At 65.6% G+C, this 24,970-nt stretch overlaps 2 protein-coding genes and 2 non-coding genes across 4 annotated transcripts in view; 3 read left to right on the top strand and 1 right to left on the bottom strand.

Annotated features, from left to right (window-relative positions):
• Window positions 1-507, top strand: part of LOC136996237 (retinal guanylyl cyclase 1-like) — a gene marked incomplete at its 5' end in the record, with an annotated part of 6,563 nt that extends 6,056 nt beyond the window's left edge. The window contains 1 exon segment of the mRNA XM_067317165.1: window positions 492-507. Coding sequence (XP_067173266.1) covers window positions 492-507 — 16 coding nt within the window.
• Window positions 508-513: 6 nt separating this feature from the next.
• LOC106492922 (RNA polymerase II subunit A) lies at window positions 514-23,928 on the top strand. The gene is given in 33 exon segments (XM_067317164.1): window positions 514-626; window positions 1,609-1,744; window positions 2,014-2,038; window positions 2,041-2,111; window positions 2,113-2,187; window positions 3,568-3,690; window positions 3,693-3,764; window positions 3,766-3,798; window positions 3,800-3,853; window positions 5,177-5,338; window positions 6,497-6,717; window positions 7,615-7,747; window positions 8,528-8,652; window positions 9,448-9,658; window positions 10,510-10,719; window positions 11,439-11,607; window positions 11,985-12,079; window positions 12,409-12,612; window positions 13,187-13,409; window positions 13,834-14,017; window positions 14,718-14,889; window positions 15,162-15,267; window positions 15,758-15,963; window positions 16,491-16,715; window positions 17,151-17,397; window positions 17,737-17,837; window positions 18,383-18,487; window positions 19,009-19,191; window positions 19,749-19,952; window positions 20,914-21,100; window positions 21,583-21,696; window positions 22,454-22,603; window positions 22,678-23,928. Coding segments are annotated over 32 exon segments (5,679 nt in total). The 5' UTR covers window positions 514-626; window positions 1,609-1,612; the 3' UTR covers window positions 23,835-23,928.
• A 362-nt stretch (window positions 23,929-24,290) lies between these two features.
• On the bottom strand, window positions 24,291-24,372 carry TRNAL-UAG (transfer RNA leucine (anticodon UAG)). Its single transcript has one exon. It is a non-coding gene; the product is annotated as a tRNA-Leu (tRNA).
• Window positions 24,373-24,589: 217 nt separating this feature from the next.
• Window positions 24,590-24,671, top strand: TRNAL-UAG (transfer RNA leucine (anticodon UAG)). The gene has a single exon. It is a non-coding gene; the product is annotated as a tRNA-Leu (tRNA).
• The last annotated feature ends 299 nt before the right edge of the window (window positions 24,672-24,970 follow it).

The following is a 24,970-nucleotide window of genomic DNA, read 5'->3' as shown; positions in this document are numbered from 1 at the left end:
CGTCGGTGCCAGCCGGGGGAGCACGGCGACGGTTTGGGGCACCCCGAGGTGCAGGGGCACCGGTTTTGGGGACGATACGGCAGCGGGGGGGGGGGGGACGACGAGGGGAGGGTGCGCGGGAGCTCGGGGCGCTGGGACGGGGCTTGTCGGATCCCCGGTGGGGGGGTCGGTTTGGTGGGGGGACAGAACGGGGCGCGAGGGTGGGAAGAGCGGCCGCTGTCCCGGCGTTTCCGGGTTCTTCTCCGGGGTGGAGTTGGGCCGGGGCTCATCTCCGGCGGGTTTAACCCTGCGCTTGCCCCGTGGCTGCGGGGGGGGGGGGTTAAATTGCACTTTGTGAAGGCCGGAAAGGCGAAAGAGCGGGAATTTGGGGTGCCTGTGGGGTTTGGGGACCCCCCCCCAAAAGCGGGCGCCGGGCTCGGAGAGCTGGGATTTGCGGCTCGCCCTCCGTGCCTCGGTTTCCCCAACCCGTTTTCTCCCTCTTGCCTTCGCAGAAACGCATGTCGGTGACCGAAGGGGGCATCAAGTACCCCGAGACCACGGAGGGGGGGCGCCCCAAGCTGGGGGGGCTCATGGACCCCCGCCAGGGGCGTCATCGAGAGGACGGGGCGCTGCCAGACCTGCGCGGGAGTGAGCGGTGGCCCTCCGCTTCCCGGGGCCGTTTCTGGAGTGGGACAGGATCCGCGGGGGGCAGTTTGAGTGTTTTGGGTCTGGAAAAGGGAGCGGGGAGACACCCGGGGGCAGGTGGTTCCCTGTCCCAACCTGGCTTGTGTTGGGTGACAACAACTCGCCTCGATTTGGAGACGTGCCAGGGCCTTTTTGGGGGACAATTCGCTTTTTGGGGATGTTCTCGGTGTCCTGTTTCTGCTGGAAAAACAAGAGAGGCCTCAAAACGGCCAGTTCTTTCCTCAAATCATTGTGATTTCCTGTCCCAAGTTGACTCGTCCCACCTGGGAATGTCTTCCCTCAATTCAGAGCTCCCCAGGATGTTTTGAGGGAGAATTTGCTCTTTAGGGATGTCCTTGGCGTCCCGTTTCCGCTGGAGAAGCGGCAGATGCCCCGAAGTAGCTGTTTCTTTCCCTTAACATCCCGGTTTTCCATCCCAACCTGCCTCATCCCACGTGGGAACATCTCACCTTGATTTAGAGCCGCTCCGGGACGCTTTTGGGGACTGATCTGCTCTTTGGGGACACCCTTGGTGTTAACACCTGGGCCAAAATAGCTGGAGATGTCTCAAACCACCCATTTTTCCTTGATTGTCCCCATCCCACGTTGTCTTGTCCGGTTCAGAACGTTTCTTTTCACTTTAGAGTGTTTCTGGGACGTTTTAGGAGGCCATTCACTTTTTGGAGACGCGTTCGGTGTCACATTTTAGTCAAAAAATCATGAGAAACGTCAAAATAGCTGTTTTCTGGTCGTCCCAACCTGCTTTGTCGCACGTGCCCACATCTCACCTCAATCTAGAACCCCCCCCCCAGGGACATTTCGGGGCAGGATCCCGCAACCGAAACCGGCGGGGTTTGGGCTCTCCCCACCCAAAACCTCGGCCGCCCCCCCCCCCCCCCCCCCGAGGACCCCGCGGGGTGACGGGGCTCCCGTCCTCTCCGCAGGCAACATGACCGAGTGCCCGGGCCACTTCGGCCACATCGAGCTGGCCAAACCCGTCTTCCACGTGGGCTTTTTGGGCAAAACCATGAAGATCTTGCGCTGCGTCTGCTTCTTCTGCTCCAAGCTCCTGGTGGACTCGGTGAGCTTCTCGGCTGGGGGTTTTAGAGGAGGGGGGTTGTTTTCGGTGCCTGTTGCGGCAGAATCCATCCCAAAAAAACATTTGGGATGGGGCTGAAGGGCTGGTGGGGGGGAAGAGGAGGAGGTGCCGAAGGGGTTGCTCCTTCCCGTGGGGCTTATCGGTGCCGTCGCCGTCCCGATGGAGCCGAAACGTCCTCGGAGGAGGGACGGGGACCCTCCGGAAGTGGAGCCCGCTGTGACCGCGGTGTTTTTCTCCCCCCCCCCCCCCAGAACAACCCCAAAATCAAGGACATCCTGGCAAGTCCAAGGGGCAGCCCAAGAAGCGGCTGACGCATGTCTACGACCTCTGCAAGGGCAAGAACATCTGCCGAGGGCGGCGAGGAGATGGACCACAAGTTCGGCGTGGAGCAGCCCGAGGGCGACGAGGACCTCGCCAAGGAGAAGGTGGGTGACCGGGGGGGGGGGCTTCGGGGTCCCCAACGTGGGGGGCGGGGTGGTGGCAGCCCCCCGATGTCCCCCGCTAACGTGTCTGCGCTCCCCCTGTTAGCGCTTCATCCCTGGTGTGGCCGTGGGGTGGTGACGGCCCCGTGTTTGTCCCCTCCCTGTCCCCGGCGTGCCGTGGGGTGTGTGGCAGCGACAGCCCTGTTTGTCACCCCCGTGTCCCCCCATTAAGTGCCCTGGTGTCCCCCTGTTGCTGCCCCCCTTGTCCCTACAGGGCCATGGGGTGTGTGGCAGTGCCAGCCCTGTTTGTCACCCCTGTGTCACCCTGTTAATGTCACCGTCTCCCCAAAGGGCCATGGGGGTGAGCAGGCAGTGCCAGCTCTGTCACCCTCGTGTCCCCCTGGTTGATGTCCCCATGTCCCCCCCGTTAACGTCCTTGTCCCCTGTGTCCCCCTTTAATGTCCCCTGTGTCCCCCCACGCTGACATCCCTGTCCCTGCATGGCCACGGGGGCTGCGGGCGCTACCAGCCCCACATCCCCCCCCCCGTGGTCCCCCCGCTAACGTCCCCCGCGCGCCCCATTAATGTCCCCGCAGGGCCACGGCGGCTGCGGGGCGCTGCCAGCCCCACATCCACCCCCCCATGTCCCCTGCTAACATCCCCCACGTCCCCCATTAATGTCCCCGCAGGGCCACGGGGGCTGCGGGCGCTACCAGCCCCCACATCCACCCCCCATGTCCCCTGCTAACATCCCCCACGTCCCCCATTAATGTCCCCGCAGGGCCACGGGGGCCTGCGGGCGCTACCAGCCCCACATCCCCCCCCCCGTGTCCCCCGCTAACATCCCCCGCGTCCCCCCATTAACGTCGCCGCAGGGCCACGGGGGCTGCGGGCGCTACCAGCCCCACATCCCCCCCCCGTGTCCCCCTGCTAATGTCCCCCGCGTCCCCCATTAACGTCCCCGCAGGGCCACGGGGGCTGCGGGCGCTGCCAGCCCCACATCCCCGCCCCCCCGTGTCCCCTGCTAATGTCCCCCGCGTCCCCCATTAATGTCCCCGCAGGGCCACGGGGGCTGCGGGCGCTGCCAGCCCCACATCCCCCCCCCCCGTGTTCCCCCGCTAACGTCCCCCATTAATGTCCCCGCAGGGCCATGGGGGCTGCAGGCGCTGCCAGCCCCACATCCACCCCCGTGTCCCCCCGCTAACGTCCCCCGTGTCCCCCATTAACGTCGCCGCAGGGCCACGGGGGCTGCGGGCGCTGCCAGCCCCACATCCACCCCCGTGTCCCCCGCTAACGTCCCCCGCTAACGTCCCCCCGCTAACGTCCCCCGCTAACGTCCCCCGCTAACGTCCCCCGCTAACGTCCCCCGCTAACGTCGCCGCAGGGCCACGGGGGCTGCGGGCGCTACCAGCCGCGCATCCGGCGCTCGGGCCTGGAGCTCTACGCCGAGTGGAAGCACGTCAACGAGGACTCGCAGGAGAAGAAGATCCTGCTGAGCCCCGAGCGGAGTTGCACGAGATCTTCAAGCGCATCTCGGACGAGGAGTGCTTCGTGCTCGGCATGGACCCCAAGTTCGCCCGGCCCCGAGTGGATGGTGTGCACCGTGCTGCCCGTGCCCCCCCCTCTCCGTGCGGCCCGCTGTCGTCATGCAGGGCTCCGCCCGCAACCAGGTGGGGCCCCGGGGGGGTTGGGGGGGGTCGGGCGCTGGGGGCTGCTCCCCCGGGGTGATTTGGGGTGGTTCGGGTGCCGGGGGCTGCTCCCCTGGGGTGATTTGGGGGGTCCTGGACACCGGGGGCTGCTCCCCTGGGGTGATTTGGGGGGTCCTGGACACCGGGGGCTGCTCCCCTGGGGTGATTTGGGGGGTCCTGACACCGGGGGCTGCTCCCCTGGGGTGATTTGGGGGGTTCGGACACCGGGGGCTGCTCCCTGGGGTGATTTGGGGGGTCCTGGACACCGGGGGCTGCTCCCCTGGGGTGATTTGGGGGGTCCTGGACACCGGGGGCTGCTCCCCTGGGGTGATTTGGGGGGTCCTGGACACCGGGGGCTGCTCCCCTGGGGTGATTTGGGGGGTCCTGGACACCGGGGGCTGCTCCCCTGGGGTGATTTGGGGGGTTCGGACACCGGGGGCTGCTCCCTGGGGGTGATTTGGGGGGTCCTGGACACCGGGGGCTGCTCCCCTGGGGTGATTTGGGGGGTTCGGACACCGGGGGCTGCTCCCCTGGGGTGATTTGGGGGGTTCGGACACCGGGGGCTGCTCCCTGGGGTGATTTGGGGGGGTCCTGGACACCGGGAGCTGCTCCCTGGGGTGATTTGGGGGGTTCGGACACCGGGGGCTGCTCCCCTGCGTGTGATTTGGGGGGGTTCGGACACCGGGGGCTGCTCCCTGGGGTGATTTGGGGGGTCCTGGACACCGGGAGCTGCTCCCTGGGGTGATTTGGGGGGTTCGGGTGCCGGGGGCTGCTCCCCTGGGTGTGATTTGGGGGATCTGGGAATGGTTTGGGGGGGTTCGGATGCCGGGGGCTGCTCCCCTCGTTTGATTTGGGGGGGTTGGGAATGATTTGGGGGGGTCAGGACACTGGGTACTGCTCCCCTGGGTGTGATTTGGGGGGGCCCGGACACAGGGGCCCACTCCCCGGGCGCAATTTGGGGGGGTCTGGGCCCAATTTGGGGGGGGGGCCCGGACACTGGGACCTGCTCCCTGGGCAAGATTTGGGGAGTCTGGGTGCGATTTGGGGGGGGCCCCGGATGCCAGGGCCTGCTCCCCCAGGGCGATTTGGGGTGGGGGGGGGACGACACGGGGGGACCCCGGGGCAGGGAGCTGCCTGGATGGGGAGAGATGCGGGGGGCGCCCCCGGACGCCTGGGCCCCTCAGACCCTTCGGGATCATCTCCCCGGACGCCTGGGTCCCTCGGTGCCCTTTGGGGTCACCCCCCCCCCCGGACGCCGGGGCCCCGGGCGCGGCGCTGAGCCCGGCGGCGGCGCGTCACCCGCAGGACGACCTGACGCACAAGCTGGCCGACATCGTGAAGATCAACAACCAGCTGCGGCGCAACGAGCAGAACGGGGCGGCCGCCCACGTCATCGCCGAGGACGTCAAGCTGCTGCAGTTCCACGTGGCCACCATGGTGGACAACGAGCTGCCAGGGCTGCCCCGGGTGAGCCCCGCGGCATGCTGGGAGGGCGGGCAAGGCCCCAGGGCATGCTGGGAGGTTGGCCAAGCTGCAGTGCATGCTGGGAGGTTGGCCAAGGCCCGGGGAATGCTGGGAGGGCGGCCCAGCTGCAAGGCATGCTGGGAAGTTGGCCAAGGCCCAGGGAATGCTGGGAGGTTGGCCAGGCTGCAAAGCATGCTGGGAAGTTGGCCAAGGCCCAGGGAATGCTGGGAGGGTGATTGAGGCAAGGGGCATGCTGGGAGATTAGCCAAGCCACAGTGCATGCTGGGAGGTTGGCAGAGGCCCCCGGCATGCTGGGAGGTTGGCCAAGGCGCAGGGCATGCTGGGAGGGCAGTTGAGGCCAGCGGCATGCTGGGAGGGCGGCCAAGGCCCCAGAGCATGCTGGGAGGGCAGTTGAGCCCCTGATGCATGCTGGGAGTGTGGCCAAGGTGCAGGGCATGCTGGGAGATTGGCCAAGGCCCAAGGCATGCTGGGAGAGTAGCCAAGGCCCTGGTGCATACTGGGAGATGAGCCAAGACCCAAAGCATGCTGGGAGTTGCGAGGCATGCTGGGAGAGCTGCTAAGCTGCAGGGCACCTTGGGAGGGAGGCTAAGGAGCAATGCACGCTGGGAGATTGGCCAAGCAGCAGGGCATGCTGGGAGGTTGGCTGAGGCCCTGGTGCATGCTGGGAGATTGGCCAAGGTGCAAAGCATGCTGGGAGCGCTGCCAAGCCCCAGTGCACGCTGGGAGGTTGGCCAAGGCGCAAGGCCTGCTGGGAGGTTGACCCAGCCCCGGTGCATGCTGGGAGATTGGCCAAGGCATAGTGCATGCTGGGAGGTTGGCTGAGGTGCAGGGCATGCTGGGAGCACCACCAGCCCCTGTTGCATGCTGGGAGGTTGGCCAAGCCCCGGTGCACACTGGGAGGTTGGCCGAGGCGCAAGGCACACTGGGAGGTTGGCCGAGGCACAGGGCATGCTGGGAGGTTGGCCGAGGCACAGGGCATGCTGGGAGGTTGGCCGAGGCACAGGGCATGCTGGGAGGTTGGCCAAGCTCCGGTGCATGCTGGGAGGTTGGCCAAGGCGCAAGGCATGCTGGGAGGTTGGCCAAGCCCCGGTGCATGCTGGGAGGTTGACCAAGGTGCTGACGCCCCCGGGGCGCCCGCAGGCCATGCAGAAGTCGGGGCGGCCGCTGAAGTCGCTGAAGCAGCGGCTCAAGGGCAAGGAGGGCCGGGTGCGCGGCAACCTCATGGGCAAGCGCGTGGACTTCTCGGCCCGCACCGTCATCACGCCCGACCCCAACCTCTCCATCGACCAAGTGGGCGTCCCCCGCTCCATCGCCGCCAACATGACCTTCGCCGAGATCGTCACCCCCTTCAACATCGACCGGTACCCGCGGGGGGGGCGCTGGGGGGCACCCGGGGAGCCGTGGTGGACGTGGGGGGTCATGGGGGCATCTGGGGAACCCCTGGACACCATGTGGGGGGCACCTGAGGAGGCCCAGGCGGATGTGGGGGTCATGGGGGACATCCAAGGAGGCCCAGATCGAGGTGGGGGACACCCAAGAAGGCCCAGGTGGACATGGGGATCTTGGGGGGCACCCAGGGAACCCCTGGACACCATGTGGGGGGCACCCAAGGAGGCTCAGGTGGACATGGGGGTCACCTGAGGAGGCCCAGGCGGATGTGGGGGTCATGGGGGCACCTAGGGAACCCCTGGACACCATGTGGGGGGCACCCAAGGAGGCCCAGGTGGGATGTGGGGGTCCTGGGGGCACCTAGGGAACCCCTGGATGCCATGTGGGGGGGCACCCAAGGAGGCCCAGGTGGACATGGGGGTCTTTGGGGCACCTAGGGAACCCCTGGGCACCATGTGTGGGGCACCCAAGGAGGCCCAGGTGGACGTGGGGGTCATGGGGGACATCCAAGGAGGCCCAAGTTGGACGTGGGCATCATGACGGGCACCCAGGGACCCCCTAGGCATGACGTGGGGGGCACCCGGGGGGAGCTTTGGGCGGATGTGGGTGCTTTCGGGGGGCACCTGGGGAGCCTGGGGTGGCCTTGTGGGGCACACAGGGAACCCAGGCAGGACCTTGGGGGGGCACGTGGGGTTGTGGGGGGGCACTGGAGAAGACCTGGGGGGGGGGGGCACGTGGGCTCCTGGGACCGTGTAGGGGGGACCCCAAGGACACGGGAGCACATGGGGGTTGTGGGGTGACCCACAGAGCCCGGCATGGGCTTGGGGGGCACCCAGGACCCCCCCGGACCCCCCCCGGTGCCCCCCCAGGCTGCAGGAGCTGGTGCGCCGGGGCAACAGCCAGTACCCCGGGGCCAAGTACATCATCCGCGACAACGGCGACCGCATCGACCTGCGCTTCCACCCCAAGCCCAGCGACCTCCACCTCCAGATCGGCTACAAGGTGGCATCTGGGGGGGGTTCCCGGGGCATCTTGGGGGGGTTCCTGGGGCATCTGGGGGGCCCTGGGGGCACCGGCTGCCCCGGCCATGGTGCTGGTGGGGTTGGGGGGGCCAACGAGCAGAGCAGGGGCTGGTTTGGGGGTCCCCGAAGAGCCCGTTTTTTTTGGTGGGTCCATCGTGATTTTGGGGTTTCTGAAGGACCTGAGTTTTAGGGTGTCGGTCCTGGTTTGGGAGTTTCTGAAAATACTGAATTTTGGGGGACTAGCTGCTGGGTTTGGGGTCCCCAACAAATCCTGGGTTTTGGGAGGCAGTTATGGTTTTGGGGTTGGTGAAGAACCTATGTTTTAAAGGATTAATTTTGGTTTTGGGGTTCCTGAAAATCCTGAATTTTAGGAGCATCAGTCCTGATTTAAAGGTCCCCAAAGAACCATGTGTTTTAGGGGACCAGTTCCTGTTTTTTGGGGTACCTAAAGATTCCTGAATTTTAGGGGACCAGTCCTGATTTAGGGGTACTGGAAGACCTTGGATTTTAGGGGCCAACCCCTGGTTTTGGGGTCCATGAAGATCCTAGTTTTTGGGGGTCAGTCCTGATTTTGAGGTCCTTAAGAAGTCCTCTGTTTTAGAGAAGCAGTGTTGCCTTGGGGGTCCCTAAAAAGCCTTGGCTTTTGGGGACCTAATCCCTGGTTTTGGGGGTCTCTGAAGAGACTGTGGGGGTTAGTCCTGCTTTTGGGGGGGGCCTGTGCCGGCTTGGGGCCCCGGGGTGACGCCGGCTCTGTCCCCAGGTGGAGCGCCACATGTGCGACGGGGACATCGTCATCTTCAACCGCCAGCCCACGCTGCACAAGATGTCCATGATGGGCCACCGGGTCCGCATCCTGCCCTGGTCCACCTTCCGCCTCAACCTCAGGTACCCCGGGGTCCCCAAACCTTGCCCCGGTGCCTCTAAACTGCCCCCCTGACCCCCAAAGTTGCCCCCCTGCGGGCACGTGGTGCCCCCAAATGCGTGAGTGGCCCTAAAATACACTCATGACCTTAAATCTGCCCCAAACTTGCCCTGCTGCAGGTCCCTGCTGCCCCCAAAACTACCTGGGCGCCCTTAAAACTGCCCCCGTGACCTTAAACCTATCCTGAACCTGCCCCACTGCAGGTGCCTGGTGCCCCCAAGCCTGTGTAGGTGTCCCTAAACTGCCTCCTGTGACCCCAAACCTGCCCTGTTGCAGGTCCCGATGTCCCCAAAACTGCCCGTGTGTCCCTAAAACTACCCCCATGGCCCCAAACATGTCCTGCTGCAGGTGCCTGATGCCCCTAAGTTGCCCCCATGTCTAAAACCTGCCCCACTGCAGGCTCCAGGTCCCCAAAATGGCCTTGGTGCCCCTAAAACTACCCCCATGGCACCAGACCTGCCCCAAGGTAGGTACCTGGTGCCCCCAAACCTGTGTGGGTGCTTCTAGACTGCACCCCATGACCCCTAACCTGCCCCGCTGCAGGCCCCAGTGTCACCAAACCGGTCCACGCGTCCCTAAAACTACATCCTTGACTCCAAACCTGCCCCAGCGCGGGTCCCGATGTCCCCCAGACTGCCCGGGTGTCCCTAGAACTCCCCCCATGGCCCCAAAACCACCCAGGTGCCCCCAAAACCACCCCAAGAGAGAGCCCCCCCCACCCGATGGGGACAAGCCCCCTGAGGCCGCCGTCCCCGCAGCGTCACCACCCCCTACAACGCCGACTTCGACGGCGACGAGATGAACCTGCACCTGCCCCAGTCGCTGGAGACGCGGGCCGAGATCCAGGAGTTGGCCATGGTGCCCCGCATGATCGTCACCCCGCAGTCGAACCGCCCCGTCATGGGCATCGTGCAGGACACGCTCACCGCCGTCCGCAAGTTCACCAAGCGCGACGTCTTCCTCGAGCGCGTGAGTGGGTCGCGGCCCGTTTTGGGGGGGGGGGGGCGATTCTTGTGCTGTGGCAGAGTTTTTGGGGGACGCTCCGCTCCAAAGCGGAGTTATGGGGTGTCCTGGGGGTGTCGGAGAGGGTTGTAGGGTGTCCCCAGGCTATGGGAGAGGTTCAGGGGGTTGCGTATGGGGTTTGGGGGTGCTTATGGGGTGTCCCTGAGATGTAGGGATTTGGGGAGGGGGAATTAGGGTGTCCGGTGGCTTTAAAAAGGGATTTTGGGGGTGCTTATGGGGTGTCCTTGGGCTATAGATGTCTTTTGGGGTGCTGCAGGGCATCCTTGGGCTGTAGGAGAGGATTTTGGGGTGCTTATGAGGTGTCCCTGGGCTCAGGTGTTTTTGGGGTGGTTGTAGAGCATCCTTGGGCTGTAGGAAGGGTTTTGGGGGTGCTTATGGGGTGTCCTTGGGCTGTAGGGATTTTTGGGGGTGTTGCAGGGCATCCTCAGGCTGTGGGAAGGGGATTTTGTGGTATTTATGGGGAATCCTTGAACTGTAGAGGGCTTTTTGGGTGGTTGTGGAGCATCCTTGGGCTGTAGGAGGGATTCGGGGGTGTTTACGGGGTGTCCCTGGGCAGCAGGGCTTTTTGGGGTGTCGCAGGGCACCTTTGGCCCGTGGCTTTGGAGATTTTGAGGTGTTTACGGGGTGTCCCTGAGCCGTAGGGTTTTGGGGGGGGGGGGGCTGTGGAGCATCCTCGGACTGTGACTTTGGGGATTTGGGAGTGTTGCGCCGCACACCTGGCCCCCGGGGTGTTCCGGGGGCCCCCGGGGTGGCTTTTGGGGTGTTGACGGGGTGTTGACGGGGTGTCGCGGCCGCAGGGCGAGGTGATGAACCTGCTGATGTTCCTGTCGACGTGGGACGGGAAAGTGCCCCAACCGGCCATCCTGAAGCCCCGGCCCCTGTGGACGGGCAAACAGATCTTCTCCCTCATCATCCCCGGCCACATCAACTGCATCCGCACCCACAGCACCCACCCCGACGACGAGGACAGCGGGCCCTACAAGCACATCTCCCCCGGCGACACCAAGGTGGGGGGCGTTTGGGGCTGGGGGGGGCGCGGGGTGGGGGCGAAGGGGGATATGCAAGATTTTTGGGGTGACCGGAGATAGCAGGGACAAGGTCTGGGTGCTCAGGGGTAGCTGGGTGGGACGTGGGGGGTCTGGGGTGGGTCTGGGGGAGCACCGGGTGGGCAAAGGGGATACTGGGGGACTCTGGGGTGGCTGGGTGGGACACAGGGGTCCTCCAGGGTGGTTGGGGGGACTGTGGGGGTGGCTGAGGACATCCCGGGGTGAGTTTGGGGTGAGCAAAGGGGGATAGGGAGGATCTTTGGGGTGGTTGGGTGGGACACGGGGGTTCTCCAGGGTGGTCGGGGGTGACCGTGGGGTGTCCCAGGGTGGCTTTGGGGTGGGCAAAGGGGATGTAGAGGGTTTTGGGGGTGATTACAGCCACCCTAAGGTCCCTTCAAGGAACGTGGGGAGGCTCTGGGGTGGCTGGGGGCAGATCTGGGTGGGGGGGGAGAGACTGGGGTAACTGGGGTGGGGGGGTGGCTCTGGGGTAATAGGGGGACTAGTGGGGCAGGTAGGAGGGGCACCTGAGGGGGGCTCCACAGAGGGCAGGAGGAACCCCGAGGCAGGTGACGGGGCTCCAGGGGCAGTTTAGGAGCCCCGGGGGCAGACGTTGGGGTGCCGGGGGAGGGGGACGGGGGTCCGGCAGCCCCCCGCTGACGCCCTCCCCGGCCCCCGCGCAGGTGATCGTGGAGAACGGGGAGCTCATCATGGGCATCCTGTGCAAGAAGTCGCTGGGCACCTCGGCCGGCTCCCTGGTGCACATCTCCTACCTGGAGATGGGCCACGACACCACCCGCCTCTTCTACAGCAACATCCAGACCGTCATCAACAACTGGCTCCTCATCGAGGGTGAGCCGGGGTGGGGGGGGCCCAGGTGTCCGGGGGAGGGCGAGGTAGCCTTGGACCCCCTTCTCCTGCCCGTCCTTCCTCGTGACGGGGACCCGGGTGTCCGGGGAGCTGATCTGAACCCCCCTTTCTTGGTGTAACGGGGACCCAGGCATCCAGGGGACCCCTTCACCCCCCGCCTTGTGCGATGGGGACCCCCCCTTCCCTTGCTGATCAGCACCTATCCTAGCCCTTTCCCTCCCTGGAAGGTGTTTTTGGGGTGGGGGGCACCCTAGGGAGGTGAGCTATGGGGTGGGGGGCAGCCCAGGGGACTGGGTTGTGGGTGGGGGGCACCCCGGGGTGGGGAACACCCCGCCTGACCCCTCCCCATCGCCCTTCAGGCCACACGATTGGCATCGGGGACTCCATTGCCGACGCCAAGACATACCAGGACATCCAGAACACCATCAAGAAGGCCAAGCAAGATGTCATTGAGGTGGGTGGTGGGTTCTCGGGGGCTCCCTGGTGGAGATTTGGGGTGTCCTCAGGGACGTGTTGGTGTCCTGGGGGGGGTTGGGGGTGCTCCCTGGGGTTTTGGAGCACCCTTGGTGATGTTGTGGTGTCCCAGCAAGGTTTTGGGGTGTTCCCTGGAGTTTTGGAGCACCCTTGGTGATGTTGTGGTGTCCCAGGAAGGTTTTGGGGCGCTCCCCCAGGGTTTTGGAGCACCCTTGGTGACATCGCAGTGTCCCTGCGAGGTTTTGGGGCACTCCCTGGGATTTCGAGGTGCCCCGATGACACCGTGGGGTGCCGGGGGGGGGCTGGCAGGTCATCGAGAAGGCGCACAACAACGAGCTGGAGCCGACGCCGGGGAACACGCTGCGGCAGACCTTCGAGAACCAGGTGAACCGCATCCTCAACGACGCCCGTGACAAGACCGGCTCCTCCGCCCAGAAGTCCCTCTCCGAGTACAACAACTTCAAGTCCATGGTGGTGTCGGGCGCCAAAGGCTCCAAGATCAACATCTCCCAGGTGCGGGGGTCAGCGAGGGTCCCCTTGGAGCCTGGGGGGCAGCAATGGGGTCACTAAGAGGTCTAGGTGAGGGTCCCTGTGGGTTTTGGACAACCCTACAGAGTCTTTATGGGGATCTGGGTGTCCGTGGTGGTGTCACCTGTCTCCCAGGTACGATCTGGGGTTCCCTGTGGGGTCTGGGTGGTGCCAATGGGGGCCAGAGGGGTCTGGGAGCTCCCTATGGGGTCTGGGGGCTGCCGTTGGCCACCGGAAGGGTCTAGGGGGGATCCCTGTGGGGTCTGGAGGATCCAGTGGGACCCTCACAAGATCTGGGGAGACTTGGAGGAGCTCTTGGAGGGCCCTATGGGATCTGGGGGGGCTTCTACAGGTGCCAGAAGAATCCAGGGGGTCCCTATGGGGGTCTGGAGCACCCTGTGAGGTCCTCACAAGGGTCTGAGGAGACATGGAGAAGGTCTGGGGGGTCCCTATGGGGTTGGAGGGTGCAGGGAGGCTCACAGGGAGGGCAGCACCACCCGCCGTGTCCCCATGTCCCCCTGGCTCAGCCCCGCGTCCCGTCCCCCCCCCCCCTCCACAGGTCATCGCGGTGGTGGGGCAGCAGAACGTGGAGGGCAAGCGCATCCCCTTCGGCTTCAAGCACCGCACGCTGCCCCACTTCATCAAGGACGACTACGGCCCCGAGAGCCGTGGCTTCGTGGAGAACTCCTACCTGGCCGGGCTCACCCCCACCGAGTTCTTCTTCCACGCTATGGGTGGCCGTGAGGGGCTTATAGACACGGCCGTGAAGACCGCTGAGACCGGTGAGCCCCCGGGGCCGCTCCGTGTCACCCCTCGGGGTCCTGGGGTGCGTGGAGCCTTCCTGGAGGTCTCTGTGTCCCCAACGGGGTGCCCGGATCCTCCCCGGAGCTCCTCTGGGTCTCCCAGACCCTTCCTGGAGGCTCTCAAGGATCTCCAGACCCTCCCTGGAGCTCCTGGGGACCTCCCAGACCCTTACTGGATCCCTCAGGGACCTCCCAGACCCTTACTGGATCCCTCAGAGACCTCCCAGACCCTTTCTGGAGCTCCTGGGGACCTCCCAGACCCTCCCTGGAGCTCCTGGGGGACCCCCAGAGCCCCCTGTGCCCCCTTTCTCCCTTCCCCAAAGCCCCTTTGGGACCCCTGGAGGTTCTCCAGGTCCCCCACCACCACCCAGACCCTGCGGGTGACCGCGCGCCGCCCTCGCAGGGTACATCCAGCGGCGCCTGATCAAGTCCATGGAGTCGGTGATGGTGAAGTACGACGCCACCGTGCGCAACTCCATCAACCAGGTGGTGCAGCTGCGCTACGGCGAGGACGGGCTGGCGGGCGAGAGCGTCGAGTTCCAGAACCTCGCCACCCTCAAGCCCTCCAACAAGGCCTTCGAGAAGAAGTGAGCGGGGACGGTGTCATCCGGTGGGGTGGGGGTGGTGGGGGAAATCGGCACGGTGTTGCTCCAGAGCGGGGTGTAATCTGGGGGAGGAATTGGTGTGGCAACACCCCACAGCGGAGTGCAGTCTTGGGGTGGGATTGGCTCCATGGTGGCCCGAAGCAGGGTGTAATATGGGGGGGATTGGCACGGTGATGCCCCAGAGAGGGGTGCAATCTGTGGGGAGGGATTGGCACGGTGTTGCCAGAGAGCAGGGTGTCATCTGGGGGGAGGGATTGGCATGATGTTGCCCCAGAGTTGGGGTGTAATCTCAAGAAGAAATTGGCGTGGAGTGTAATCTCAAGGAAGAACTGGCACGGTGTTGTCAGAGCAGGGTGTAATCTCAAGAAAGAACTGGTATGGTGTTGCCAGAGCAGGGTGTCATCTCAGGGAGGAATTGGCACGGTGTTGCTCTGGATTAGGGTGTAATCTATGGGGGATTGGCACGGTGTTGCTAGAGAGCAGGATGTAATCTTGGGGAAGAATTGGCACGGTGTTGCCAGAGAGCAGGGTGTAGTCTTGGGGAAGAATTGGCACGGTGTTGCCCCAGAGCAGGGTGTAATCTGGGACAAACCGGCACCCTGCCCCCAAGCCGGGTGCTTTTACGGGGGTGCCGGCGGGCCGTTCGTCCCCGGGTGACGGCCGGGGGGTCCCCGCGCCCCAGGTTCAAGTTCGACTACACCAACGAGCGGGCGCTGCGGCGGACGCTGCAGGAGGAGATGGTCAAGGACATCCTGAGCAACGCCCACATCCAGAACGAGCTGGAGCGCGAGTTCGAGAAGATGCGGGAGGACCGCGAGGTGCTGCGCGTCATCTTCCCCACCGGCGACAGCAAGGTGAGCCCAGGCGTCCAGGTCCTCCCGTTTGGGGCACCCAGACCCCCGGTTTGGGGGTGTTTGGGGTGGTCGTGGCCCCTCTTTTGGGGTGCTGACCCTTATTTGTGACCCCCCTAGCTGGTGCTCCTTGACACTCCCCTGGTTTTAGGGTGCTGACCCCACCTTTTTAGGGGTGCTGACCCCCCCCAAGTGGTGCTCCTTGACCCTTCTCGATTTTAGGGTGCTGCCCCCCTCCGTTTTGGGGTGCTGACCCCCGTTTCCGCCCCCTCCAGGTGGTGCTGCCCTGTAACCTGCTGCGCATGATCTGGAACGCCCAGAAGATCTTTCACATCAACTCGCGCCTCCCCTCGGACCTGCACCCCGTCAAGGTGGTGGAAGGTGAGCGAGGGGCCCCCCACGCCGCCGGGACACCCTGGGGAGGGGACACCCGTGACCCCCTGCGAACTGCTGGGGGGGGGGTGCAGGATCCCCCCTACGATGCCTAGGAAGGTGCTGGGGTGGCTTTTGGCCCCCCGTGACCCCCAGGAAGATGCTGGGGGGCTTTTGGGCCCCTCGCGATCCTCTAGGAGATGCTGGTGGGTCTTGCCAGAACCCCTGGGATCCCCCAGGAAGATGCTGGGGGGGTCTTGGCAGCCTCCTGCCGTCCCCAGGAAGGTGTTGAGGAGCTTCTAGGCCCCTCAAGACCCTCTAGGAGATGCTGGGGGAATCCTGCCAACCCCCACGATCCCCCAGGAAGGTGCTGGTGGAGCTTTTGGGCCTCCCATGACCTTCTAGGAGATACTGGGGGGGCTTTCAAGACCCTCACAATCTCCAAGAAGGTGCTGGGGGTCCTTGCGGGCCTCCCCGTGACCCCCGTTTCCCGCCGCAGGGGTGAAGGAGCTGAGCCGGAAGCTGGTGATCGTCAACGGGGACGACCCGCTGAGCCGGCAGGCGCAGGAGAACGCCACGCTGCTCTTCAACATCCACCTGCGCTCCACGCTCTGCAGCCGCCGCATGGTGGAGGAGTTCCGCCTCAGCGGCGAGGCCTTCGACTGGCTCCTGGGCGAGATCGAGTCCAAGTTCAACCAGGCCATCGTACGTGGGGCTGGGGGCTGATCTGGGGGTCTGGGAAGGGGTCCACGGGGGCCTTCGATTGGCTCCTGGGAGAGATTGAGTCTGAGTTCAACCAAACCATCATACGTGGGGCAGGTTGGAGGGTCCTAGGGGGCAGATCCAGGGGTTCCCGGTGGTCATCAACTGGCTCTTGGGCAAGATCAAGTCCAAGTTCAACCAGGCCATCGTGCATGGGGTAGATCGGGGGGTCTGGGAGCAGATCTGGGGGGGTCCAAGGGTGCCTTCAGCTGGTTCCTTCACAAGCTCAAGTCCAGGTTGCCCCAGGTAGTCGTGTAGGGGCAGATTTAGGGGTCGGGGAGGCAGATTTTGGGGTGTTCAGGGGTGCCTTTGCCTGGCTTCTGGGTGAGATCGAGGATTTGGGGGATTTGGGGGACACGGCAGCTGTAGCATCAGGGTTGGGGGACACCCCTGGGGTCTCAGGGCGCAGCCCCTCCTTAGGTGGGTGTCCCCCATCCTGACACCCCCCTTTTTCCCCCCCCCCCCTCCAGGCCCACCCTGGGGAGATGGTGGGTGCCCTGGCAGCCCAGTCGTTGGGCGAGCCGGCCACCCAGATGACCCTCAACACCTTCCACTACGCCGGTGTCTCGGCCAAGAACGTCACCTTGGGCGTCCCCCGCCTCAAGGAGCTCATCAACATCTCCAAGAAGCCCAAGACGCCCTCGCTCACAGTCTTCCTCCTGGGCCAGAGCGCCCGTGATGCCGAGCGTGCCAAGGTGGGGGCACCTGTGCGTGGGGGGTTGCCCAATGGAAGGTCCCCACCACAAGCCCAAGTTGTCCCCGGGCTGTGCTGCACCGGTGTCCGTGCAGCTATGTGGTGTCCTTGTGGGTATGGGGTGGCCCTGGTGTCCCTTCTCCGTCTTCATGGCCACGTGGTGTCCTCACAGCCGTATGGTGTCCCCTCTGCATCCCCATGGCCACACGGTGTCCCCATGGCCACGGGGTGTCCTCCCTGTGTCCCCAAGGCTGCAGGGTGTCCCAATGGCCATGAGGTGTCTCAGTTGTCCCCTCCGTGTCCTCATGGCTATGTGATGCCCCCGTGGCCATGGGGTGTCCCTTCTGCGTCCCCCACAGCTACGTGGTGTCCCCATGGCCATGTGTGTCCCTGTACCATCCCCACGTCCCCACGCTGACCCCACATCTCCCCCCAGGACATCCTGTGCCGCCTGGAGCACACGACGCTGCGGAAGGTGACCGCCAACACGGCCATCTACTACGACCCCAACCCGCAGAGCACGGTGGTGGCCGAGGACCAGGAGTGGGTCAACGTCTACTACGAGATGCCCGACTTTGACGTGAGCCGCATCTCGCCCTGGTTGCTCCGCGTCGAGCTCGACCGCAAGCACATGACGGACCGCAAGCTCACCATGGAGCAGATCGCCGAGAAGATCAATGCTGGTGGGTGCCACGGGGGCCTTGGGGGGCTCAGGGGCTAGTGAGGGACACGTAGAGGGTCCTGAGAGAAGCAGGGGACACGTAGGAGGTCCTGGGAGGGACATGGAGGGCATTTGGGGGTCCTGGGGAGAGCATGGAAAGGTCTGGAGGGGCATTGGAGGGGGTCCTGGGGGGAGCAGGGGACAGAAAGAGGGTCCTGGAGGGGACATGGAGGGTATTTGAGGTCCAGGGGGGGAGCATGGAAGGTTTTGGGAGGAATTGGGAGGTCCTGGGGGGGCTTTGGATGCCCTAGGGGACATTAGGGGGACCCCAGGCTGACCCCTGTGTCCCCCCCCCCGCCAGGCTTTGGGGACGACCTGAACTGCATCTTCAACGATGACAACGCCGAGAAGCTGGTGCTGCGAATCCGCATCATGAACAGCGACGAGAACAAGATGCAGGAGGTGGGATGGGTCCTTGTCACCTGCCGGGGTCCCAGGGGGTTGGGGACAGGACCCCGTCACCCTCAGGGATCCCCAGGGGTTGAGGGATGGGACCTGTCGCCCTCCGTGTCCCCAGGAAGACAGGGCTAGTGTCACCCTTGGTGTCCCTAGGACAGGGACGGTGGTCAGGCAGACCTCAGGGTCTCCGGGAGGATAGGCAGGTGACGTGGTTTTTGTCACCTTCGGTGTCCCCAAGAGGACAGTGGGGATATGTGACACGAGGTGGCAGATGGGGAACAGGGCTGGTGTCCCTAGGAGGACGGTGGGGATGGGACAAGGCTTGACAAGGAGGGGACAGGGCGGGCCAACGTCGCCTTCAGCATCCAGGTGTCACCCTTGGGATCCCTGGAAGGATGGTGGGGTCAGGGAGGGGACGAGGCTGGCGTCAATCTTTATGTCCTCGAGAGGATGGTGGGGATGGGTGGGGTACAAGGACTGGTGCCACCCTTCGGGTCCCCGGGGGGACGGTGGGGACGGGGGCAGGGCGTCACCCTCGGTGTCCCCAGGAGGAGGAGGTGGTGGACAAGATGGACGACGATGTCTTCCTGCGGTGCATCGAGTCCAACATGCTGACGGACATGACGCTGCAGGGCATCGAGCAGATCAGCAAGGTGGGGAGCACCCCTGGGTGCCAGGGGGGGACACGAGAAGGTCCAAGGCACCTATGGAGGTGCCCAGGCTCTTGATATGTGCCTGGGGGACACGTGGAGGTTTCCATGGGGGTGTTTTGGAGGTCCAGGCTGCTAGTGGTGGTGTCCGTAGGCCCGGGAGGTGCCAAGGAGCACCCATGGGTGCTCTTGTGGGTGCCCAGGCTCCTAATGCGTGTTTAGGGTGGCCGTGAAGGTCTTCACGAGGGTGTTTTGAAGGTCCAGGGCGCTGATGATAGCGCTCATAGGTGCGTGTGGGTGTCCTGGGAGCACCCATGGGTGCTCTTGGGGGGTAGCCCAGCTCTTGATACATGCCTGAGGGGCATGTGGAGGTCTCCATGGAGGTCTCTTGGAGGTCCAGGGTGCTGATGATGGTGCCCATAAGCACGTGTGGGTTCCCGTGGGCATCCTCGGGCGCTCAGGGTGCCCCGGGGGAGCACCCACGGGTGCCGCTGAGCCGCTTCCACCCCCCCCCCGCCTTGCAGGTGTACATGCACCTGCCGCAGACGGACAACAAGAAGAAGATCATCATCACGGAGGACGGGGAGTTCAAGGCGCTGCAGGAGTGGATCCTGGAGACGGACGGCGTCAGCCTCATGCGGGTGCTGAGCGAGAAGGACGTGGACCCCGTGCGCACCACCTCCAACGACATCGTGGAGATCTTCACCGTGAGCCGGGGGCAGGGGGGGTGCAGCGGGGGGCAGGGGAGACCCCTTTGGGTGCCGGGGCGCCTGGCTCCACAGCGTTAGGGTGCTTGTTAGGGGCCTTTTGGGTGCCAGGACGCCTGGGTCCCCGGGAGTTTTAGGGTGCTTATAGGGGCCTGTTGGGTGCCCGGACGCCTGGGTCCCTGGGAGTGTTAGGACGCCCATGAGGAACTTGGACACCTGGATCCCCAGGAGTTTTAGGGTGCTTATAGGGGCCTGTTGGGTGCCCGGACGCCTGGGTCCCTGGGAGCACGTGGGACCCTCTTGGGTGCCAGGACGCCTGGGTCCCTGAGAACATTAGGGTGCCATGGGGAGCCCGGACACCTGGGTCCCTAGGAGCATTAGGATGCCCGTGAGGACCTGGTAGGTGTCCAGGAGCGTGGGGATGCCTGGACACCTGGATCCCAAAAGCACAAGGAAGCCCATGGATGCCCGGACGCCTGGGTCCCCGGGAGCGTGCGGGGGTCGCCAACGGGTGCCCGGACGCCTGGGCTCACCGTCGCCCACGGTGTGGGGGGCAGGTGCTGGGCATCGAGGCGGTGCGCAAGGCCCTCGAGCGGGAGCTCTACCACGTCATCTCCTTCGACGGCTCCTACGTCAACTACCGGCACCTGGCGCTGCTCTGCGACACCATGACGTCCCGCGGCCACCTCATGGCCATCACCCGCCACGGCGTCAACCGCCAGGACACCGGGCCCCTCATGAAGTGCTCCTTCGAGGAGACGGTGAGTGGGCCACCAGCTTTCGGGGTGCCCTGAGGTCAGATTTGGGGTGCCCTGGTTGGATTTGGAGGTGTCTGGACTGCTTTGAGGGTGTCTTGCCTGGATAAAGAGATTATTTGGGTGCGATAGCCAGGTTTGGGGTGACCCAAGTGGCCATGGGACACCCCAGCTTGGTTTTGGGGTGCCCTGAGGTTGAATTTGGAGTGCCCCGGTTGGATTTGGAGGTGTCAGGACTGCTTTTGGGGTGCCTTGCCTGGATAAAGAGATGATTTGGGTGCGATAGCCAGGTTTGGCATGCTGTGAGCCGGCCAAGGCCATGTCAGGGGTACCTCAATGGCCTTGGGGTGCCCTGATTGGGTTTTGGGGTGCCTTGGGGTCAGATTTGAGGTGCCCTGGCTGGATTTGGAGGTGTCAGGACTGCTTTTGGGGTGTCTTGGCCAGATAAAGGGATGATTTGGGTGCAATAGCCACGCTTGGGGTGTCCCAAGCTGGTCAGGGCCAAGTTGGGGTTACCCCAGTGGTTGTGGGGTGCCCTGGCTGGGTTTTGAGGTGCCCTGGGGCCACATTTGGGGTACCCTAGCTGGATTTGGGGGTGTCAGAACTGCTTTTGGGGTGTCTCAACTGGATAAATGAGGATTTAGGCTGCAATAGCCAGGTTTGGGGTGTCACAAGTTGGTCATAGCTAAGTTGGGGGTACCCCAGTGGTTGTGGGGTGCCTTGGCTGGGTTTTGGGGTGCCATGAAGTTGAATTTGGGGCGCCCTGGCTGGATTTGGGGGTGTCAGGACTGTTTCTGGGGTGTCTCAGCTGGATAAATGAGAGGATTTAGGCTGCAATAGCCACGTTTGGGGTGACCCAAGCTGGTCATGGCCAAGCTGGGGGTACTCCAGCGGCCGTGGGGCACCCCGGCTGGGTTTCGGGGCGCCCCGGGGTGCGATTCGGGGTGCCCCCTTGCCCGGCCCGCAGGTGGACGTGCTGATGGAGGCGGCGGCGCACGGCGAGAGCGACCCCATGAAGGGGGTGTCGGAGAACATCATGCTGGGGCAGCTGGCGCCCGCCGGCACCGGCTGCTTCGACCTGCTCCTCGACGCCGAGAAGTGCAAGCACGGCATGGAGATCCCCAGCACCATCCCGGGCCTCGGCGTCGGCGGCCGTGAGTCCCGGACGCCTGGGCCCCCGCCCCGCGGCGGGAGGGGAGGGGGGTGTTGCTGCGGCGCCCGGACGCCTGGGTCCCCGGGGAGGGAGGGAGGGGGATGATGCCCGGCGTGGAGATGACCAGCGTCATCCTGGGGTTTGGTGGCTGTGAATCCCGGACGCCTGGGCCCCCCGTGCCTGGGTCCCACTGGGGCCGGATGCCTGGGTCCCCCTGGATGGGACAGGGGCAGCCCGGACGCCTGGGCCCCTTGGGTGGGACGGGGGCAGCCCGGATGCCTGGGGCCCCTTGGGCAGGAGAGGGGACGGACCAGACCTGTGGGTCCCTCTGGGGTTGGACACTTGGGTCCCTTGGAGGAACTGGGGGCCTCCCGGACGCCTGGGCCCCCGCTGTGTGTGTGTGTGTGTGTGTGTGTGTTTGGGGCGAGGGACGTCCGGGGGCCTCCCGGACGCCTGGGCCCCCTGACGGTGGTCTCTCCGCAGCCACGGGCATGTTCTTCGGCTCGGCGCCCAGCCCCATGGGGGGGATGTCGCCCGCCATGACGCCGTGGAACCAGGGTGCCACCCCCGCCTACGGGGCCTGGTCCCCCAGCGTGGGTATGTGGGGGGGCCCCCAGTAACGGGGGTAGGGGGGCACTGGGAGGGGTCTTGGGGCAGACTGGTTGCCCCCTGGGGACACTGGGGCAGCCCAGGGGGCAGATTGGGGACAGATCTGGGGGGCACTGGAGTGGCTGGGGGGCCCTGGGGCAGCCTGGGGGGCTGTTGGGGGGCACTGGGACAAACTGGGGGGCTGCTGGGGGGTATTGGGGGGGCTGGGAGGCACTGGGGCAGCCCAGGGGGGCAGATGGAGGGGCTCTGGGGCAGTTAGGGGGATCCCTGGAGCAGCCTGGGGGCTGTTAAGGAGATACTGGGACAGACTGGGGAGCACTGGGGCAGCCCGGGGGGGCTGTTGAGGGGGTCCTTGGGGCAGACTGGGGGGCACTGGGACATGCTGGGGGGCTGTGGGGGAGGCCCTGGGGCAGATTAAGGGGCTGTGGAGCAGTCTGGAGGGTACTGGGACACACCGGGGGGGGGGTTGGGGGCAGATTGGGGTGCCCTGGGGCAAACTGGGAGGCTGTTGGGAAGCCTTGGGGTAGATGGAGGGGCTGGGGGGCAGATTGGGGGGGGCCCTGGGGCAGATTTGGGGGGGGGTGTTCTGGGGCAGCCGGGAGGCTGTTGGGAGGCTGTTGTGGGTCCTTGGGCCGCTCTGGGTGTCCTCGGGGTCCCCCCTCACCGCCTGTTCTCCCCCTCACCGCCTGTTCTCCCCCTCACCGCCTGTTCTCCCCCTCACCGCCTGTTCTCCCCTCGCTTACAGGCAGCGGGATGACCCCCGGCGGGGCCGGCTTCTCCCCCAGCGCCGCCTCGGACGCCAGCGGCTTCAGCCCCGGCTACTCGCCGGCCTGGTCGCCCACGCCAGGATCGCCGGGATCGCCGGGGCCCTCCAGCCCCTACATCCCCTCGCCAGGTGAGTGGCGCCCCCCGGGGGCTGCCCCCGGCGCCGCCGCGGGTCGCCCCCCTCACCCCTCTCTGCCCCCGCAGGCGGCGCCATGTCACCCAGCTACAGCCCCACGTCGCCCGCCTACGAGCCCCGCTCGCCGGGGGGCTACACCCCGCAGAGCCCCAGCTACAGCCCCACCTCGCCCAGCTACAGCCCGACATCTCCCAGCTACAGCCCCACCTCGCCCAACTACAGCCCCACTTCTCCGAGCTACAGCCCCACCTCTCCGAGCTACAGCCCCACTTCGCCCAGTTACAGCCCGACTTCTCCGAGCTACAGCCCCACTTCACCCAGCTACAGCCCCACCAGCCCCAGCTACAGCCCCACTTCGCCCAGTTACAGCCCTACATCTCCCAGTTACAGCCCCACCTCGCCCAGCTACAGCCCGACATCTCCGAGCTACAGCCCAACCAGCCCGAGCTACAGCCCAACATCTCCCAGTTACAGCCCGACCTCTCCCAGTTACAGTCCCACCTCACCCAGTTACAGCCCAACCTCGCCCAGCTACAGCCCCACCAGCCCCAACTACAGCCCAACTTCGCCCAACTACACCCCAACCAGCCCCAGTTACAGCCCGACCTCACCCAGCTACAGCCCCACCAGTCCAAACTACACCCCTACTTCCCCCAACTACAGCCCCACCAGCCCCAGCTACAGCCCCACTTCACCCAGCTACAGCCCCACCAGCCCCAGTTACTCCCCCTCCAGCCCTCGCTACACCCCCCAGTCACCCACCTACACCCCCTCCAGCCCCAGCTACAGTCCCAGCAGCCCCAGCTACAGCCCCACCTCCCCCAAGTACACCCCAACCAGCCCCTCCTACAGCCCCAGCTCCCCGGAGTACACCCCCACCTCGCCCAAGTACAGCCCGACCAGCCCCAAGTACAGCCCCACCTCGCCCAAGTACAGCCCTACTTCTCCCACCTACAGCCCCACCACCCCCAAGTACAGCCCCACATCACCCACCTACAGCCCCACCTCGCCTGTCTACACCCCTACCAGCCCCAAGTACAGCCCCACGTCACCCACTTACAGCCCCACCAGCCCCAAGTACAGCCCCACCTCGCCCACCTACAGCCCCACCAGCCCCAAGGGCTCCACTTACAGCCCTACGTCACCCGGCTACAGCCCCACGTCGCCCACCTACAGCCTCACCAGCCCGGCCATCAGCCCCGACGACAGCGACGAGGACAACTGAGCCGGGGGTAGGGGCCCGGCGCAGGCTTTGGGGGTGACCCCGAAATCGGGGCGGGGGCCCGGGGGAGGACTCCCCTGGCCAGGGGGTTGCGGGGGGCCGCGTCACCCGCCCCCACGCAGACGGTGTAATTTATGGGCCTCGTTAGCTAACGAGGCCCCGGGGTGGGGTGGGGGGCACGGGGTGCCTGTGGGGGGGGATCGTAGGGGGTCGGGGCACCGCGCGGTGGCGGCTTCGGGTGTACCGGTGGCGGGGGCGGGTCCGTCCCCCCGCCCCGCCTGTATGCGGGGACGGAAACCGCTTGTAACTTTGCTTTTTTTTTGGGCAAATAAAAGTTTTACTAATTTTCAACTCTGGCTCCTTCGCGTTGTCCGTGCGGCGCCGGGAAGGGGCCCAGGCGTCCGGGAACGGGCCGAGGGAGGTGGAAAAAAGGAAGGGGGGGGGGGGTCCGGCCCCCGCTGGCAGCGGTGGGATTCGAACCCACGTCCCCGCGGGGACTGGAGCCTAAATCCAGCGCCTTAGACCGCTCGGCCACGCTACCGGGGTGCTGGGGGGCCGCCCGGATGCTGGGGATCACGGGGGGGGGGGGGGGGGGACAAACCCGCCCGGACGCCTGGGCCCCCTTCCCAGAGCCGACCCCCCCCCTTTGCAAAAAAGCCCCCCCCCCCATCCCGGACGCCTGGGCCCCCCCGTCCTGTCCCGGACGCCTGGGCCCCGTGGGGGGAGGCTGAGGGGGCGGACGCGGGGCCCGGCACAGCGGTAGCGTGGCCGAGCGGTCCAAGGCGCTGGATTTAGGCTCCAGTCCCCGCGGGGACGTGGGTTCGAATCCCACCGCTGCCAGGCGGGGCCCAAACCCCCCCTTTTTCACCCCAAAAAACACCCCCTTCCCCCCCACCACCGCCACCACTGCGGGTGCCTGGATCCCGCCGTCCCCGCACCCCAATTTTGCTGGGTGCAAGGACCGGGGGGGGGGGGGGGGCTTCGGGTCGGGTGTGCACGCGTGCAACACGCTTGCACACACGTGTGCGCGGGTTTGGCGGTGCCGCTGCCGCCGCGCTGCAGCTCTCCGGGCTGCTTCGCACCATCAACGCGCTCGCTTTGCACGCTCGCTCCGCGCCGTGATCCTGCGGCTTTGCACG

The sequence above is a fragment of the Apteryx mantelli genome, unplaced genomic scaffold, assembly GCF_036417845.1.
Source record: "Apteryx mantelli isolate bAptMan1 unplaced genomic scaffold, bAptMan1.hap1 HAP1_SCAFFOLD_289, whole genome shotgun sequence".
Taxonomy (NCBI): domain Eukaryota; kingdom Metazoa; phylum Chordata; class Aves; order Apterygiformes; family Apterygidae; genus Apteryx; species Apteryx mantelli.
Note: the sequence above shows the minus strand (reverse complement) of the source record. Positions and strands in the feature narration are given on the sequence as shown.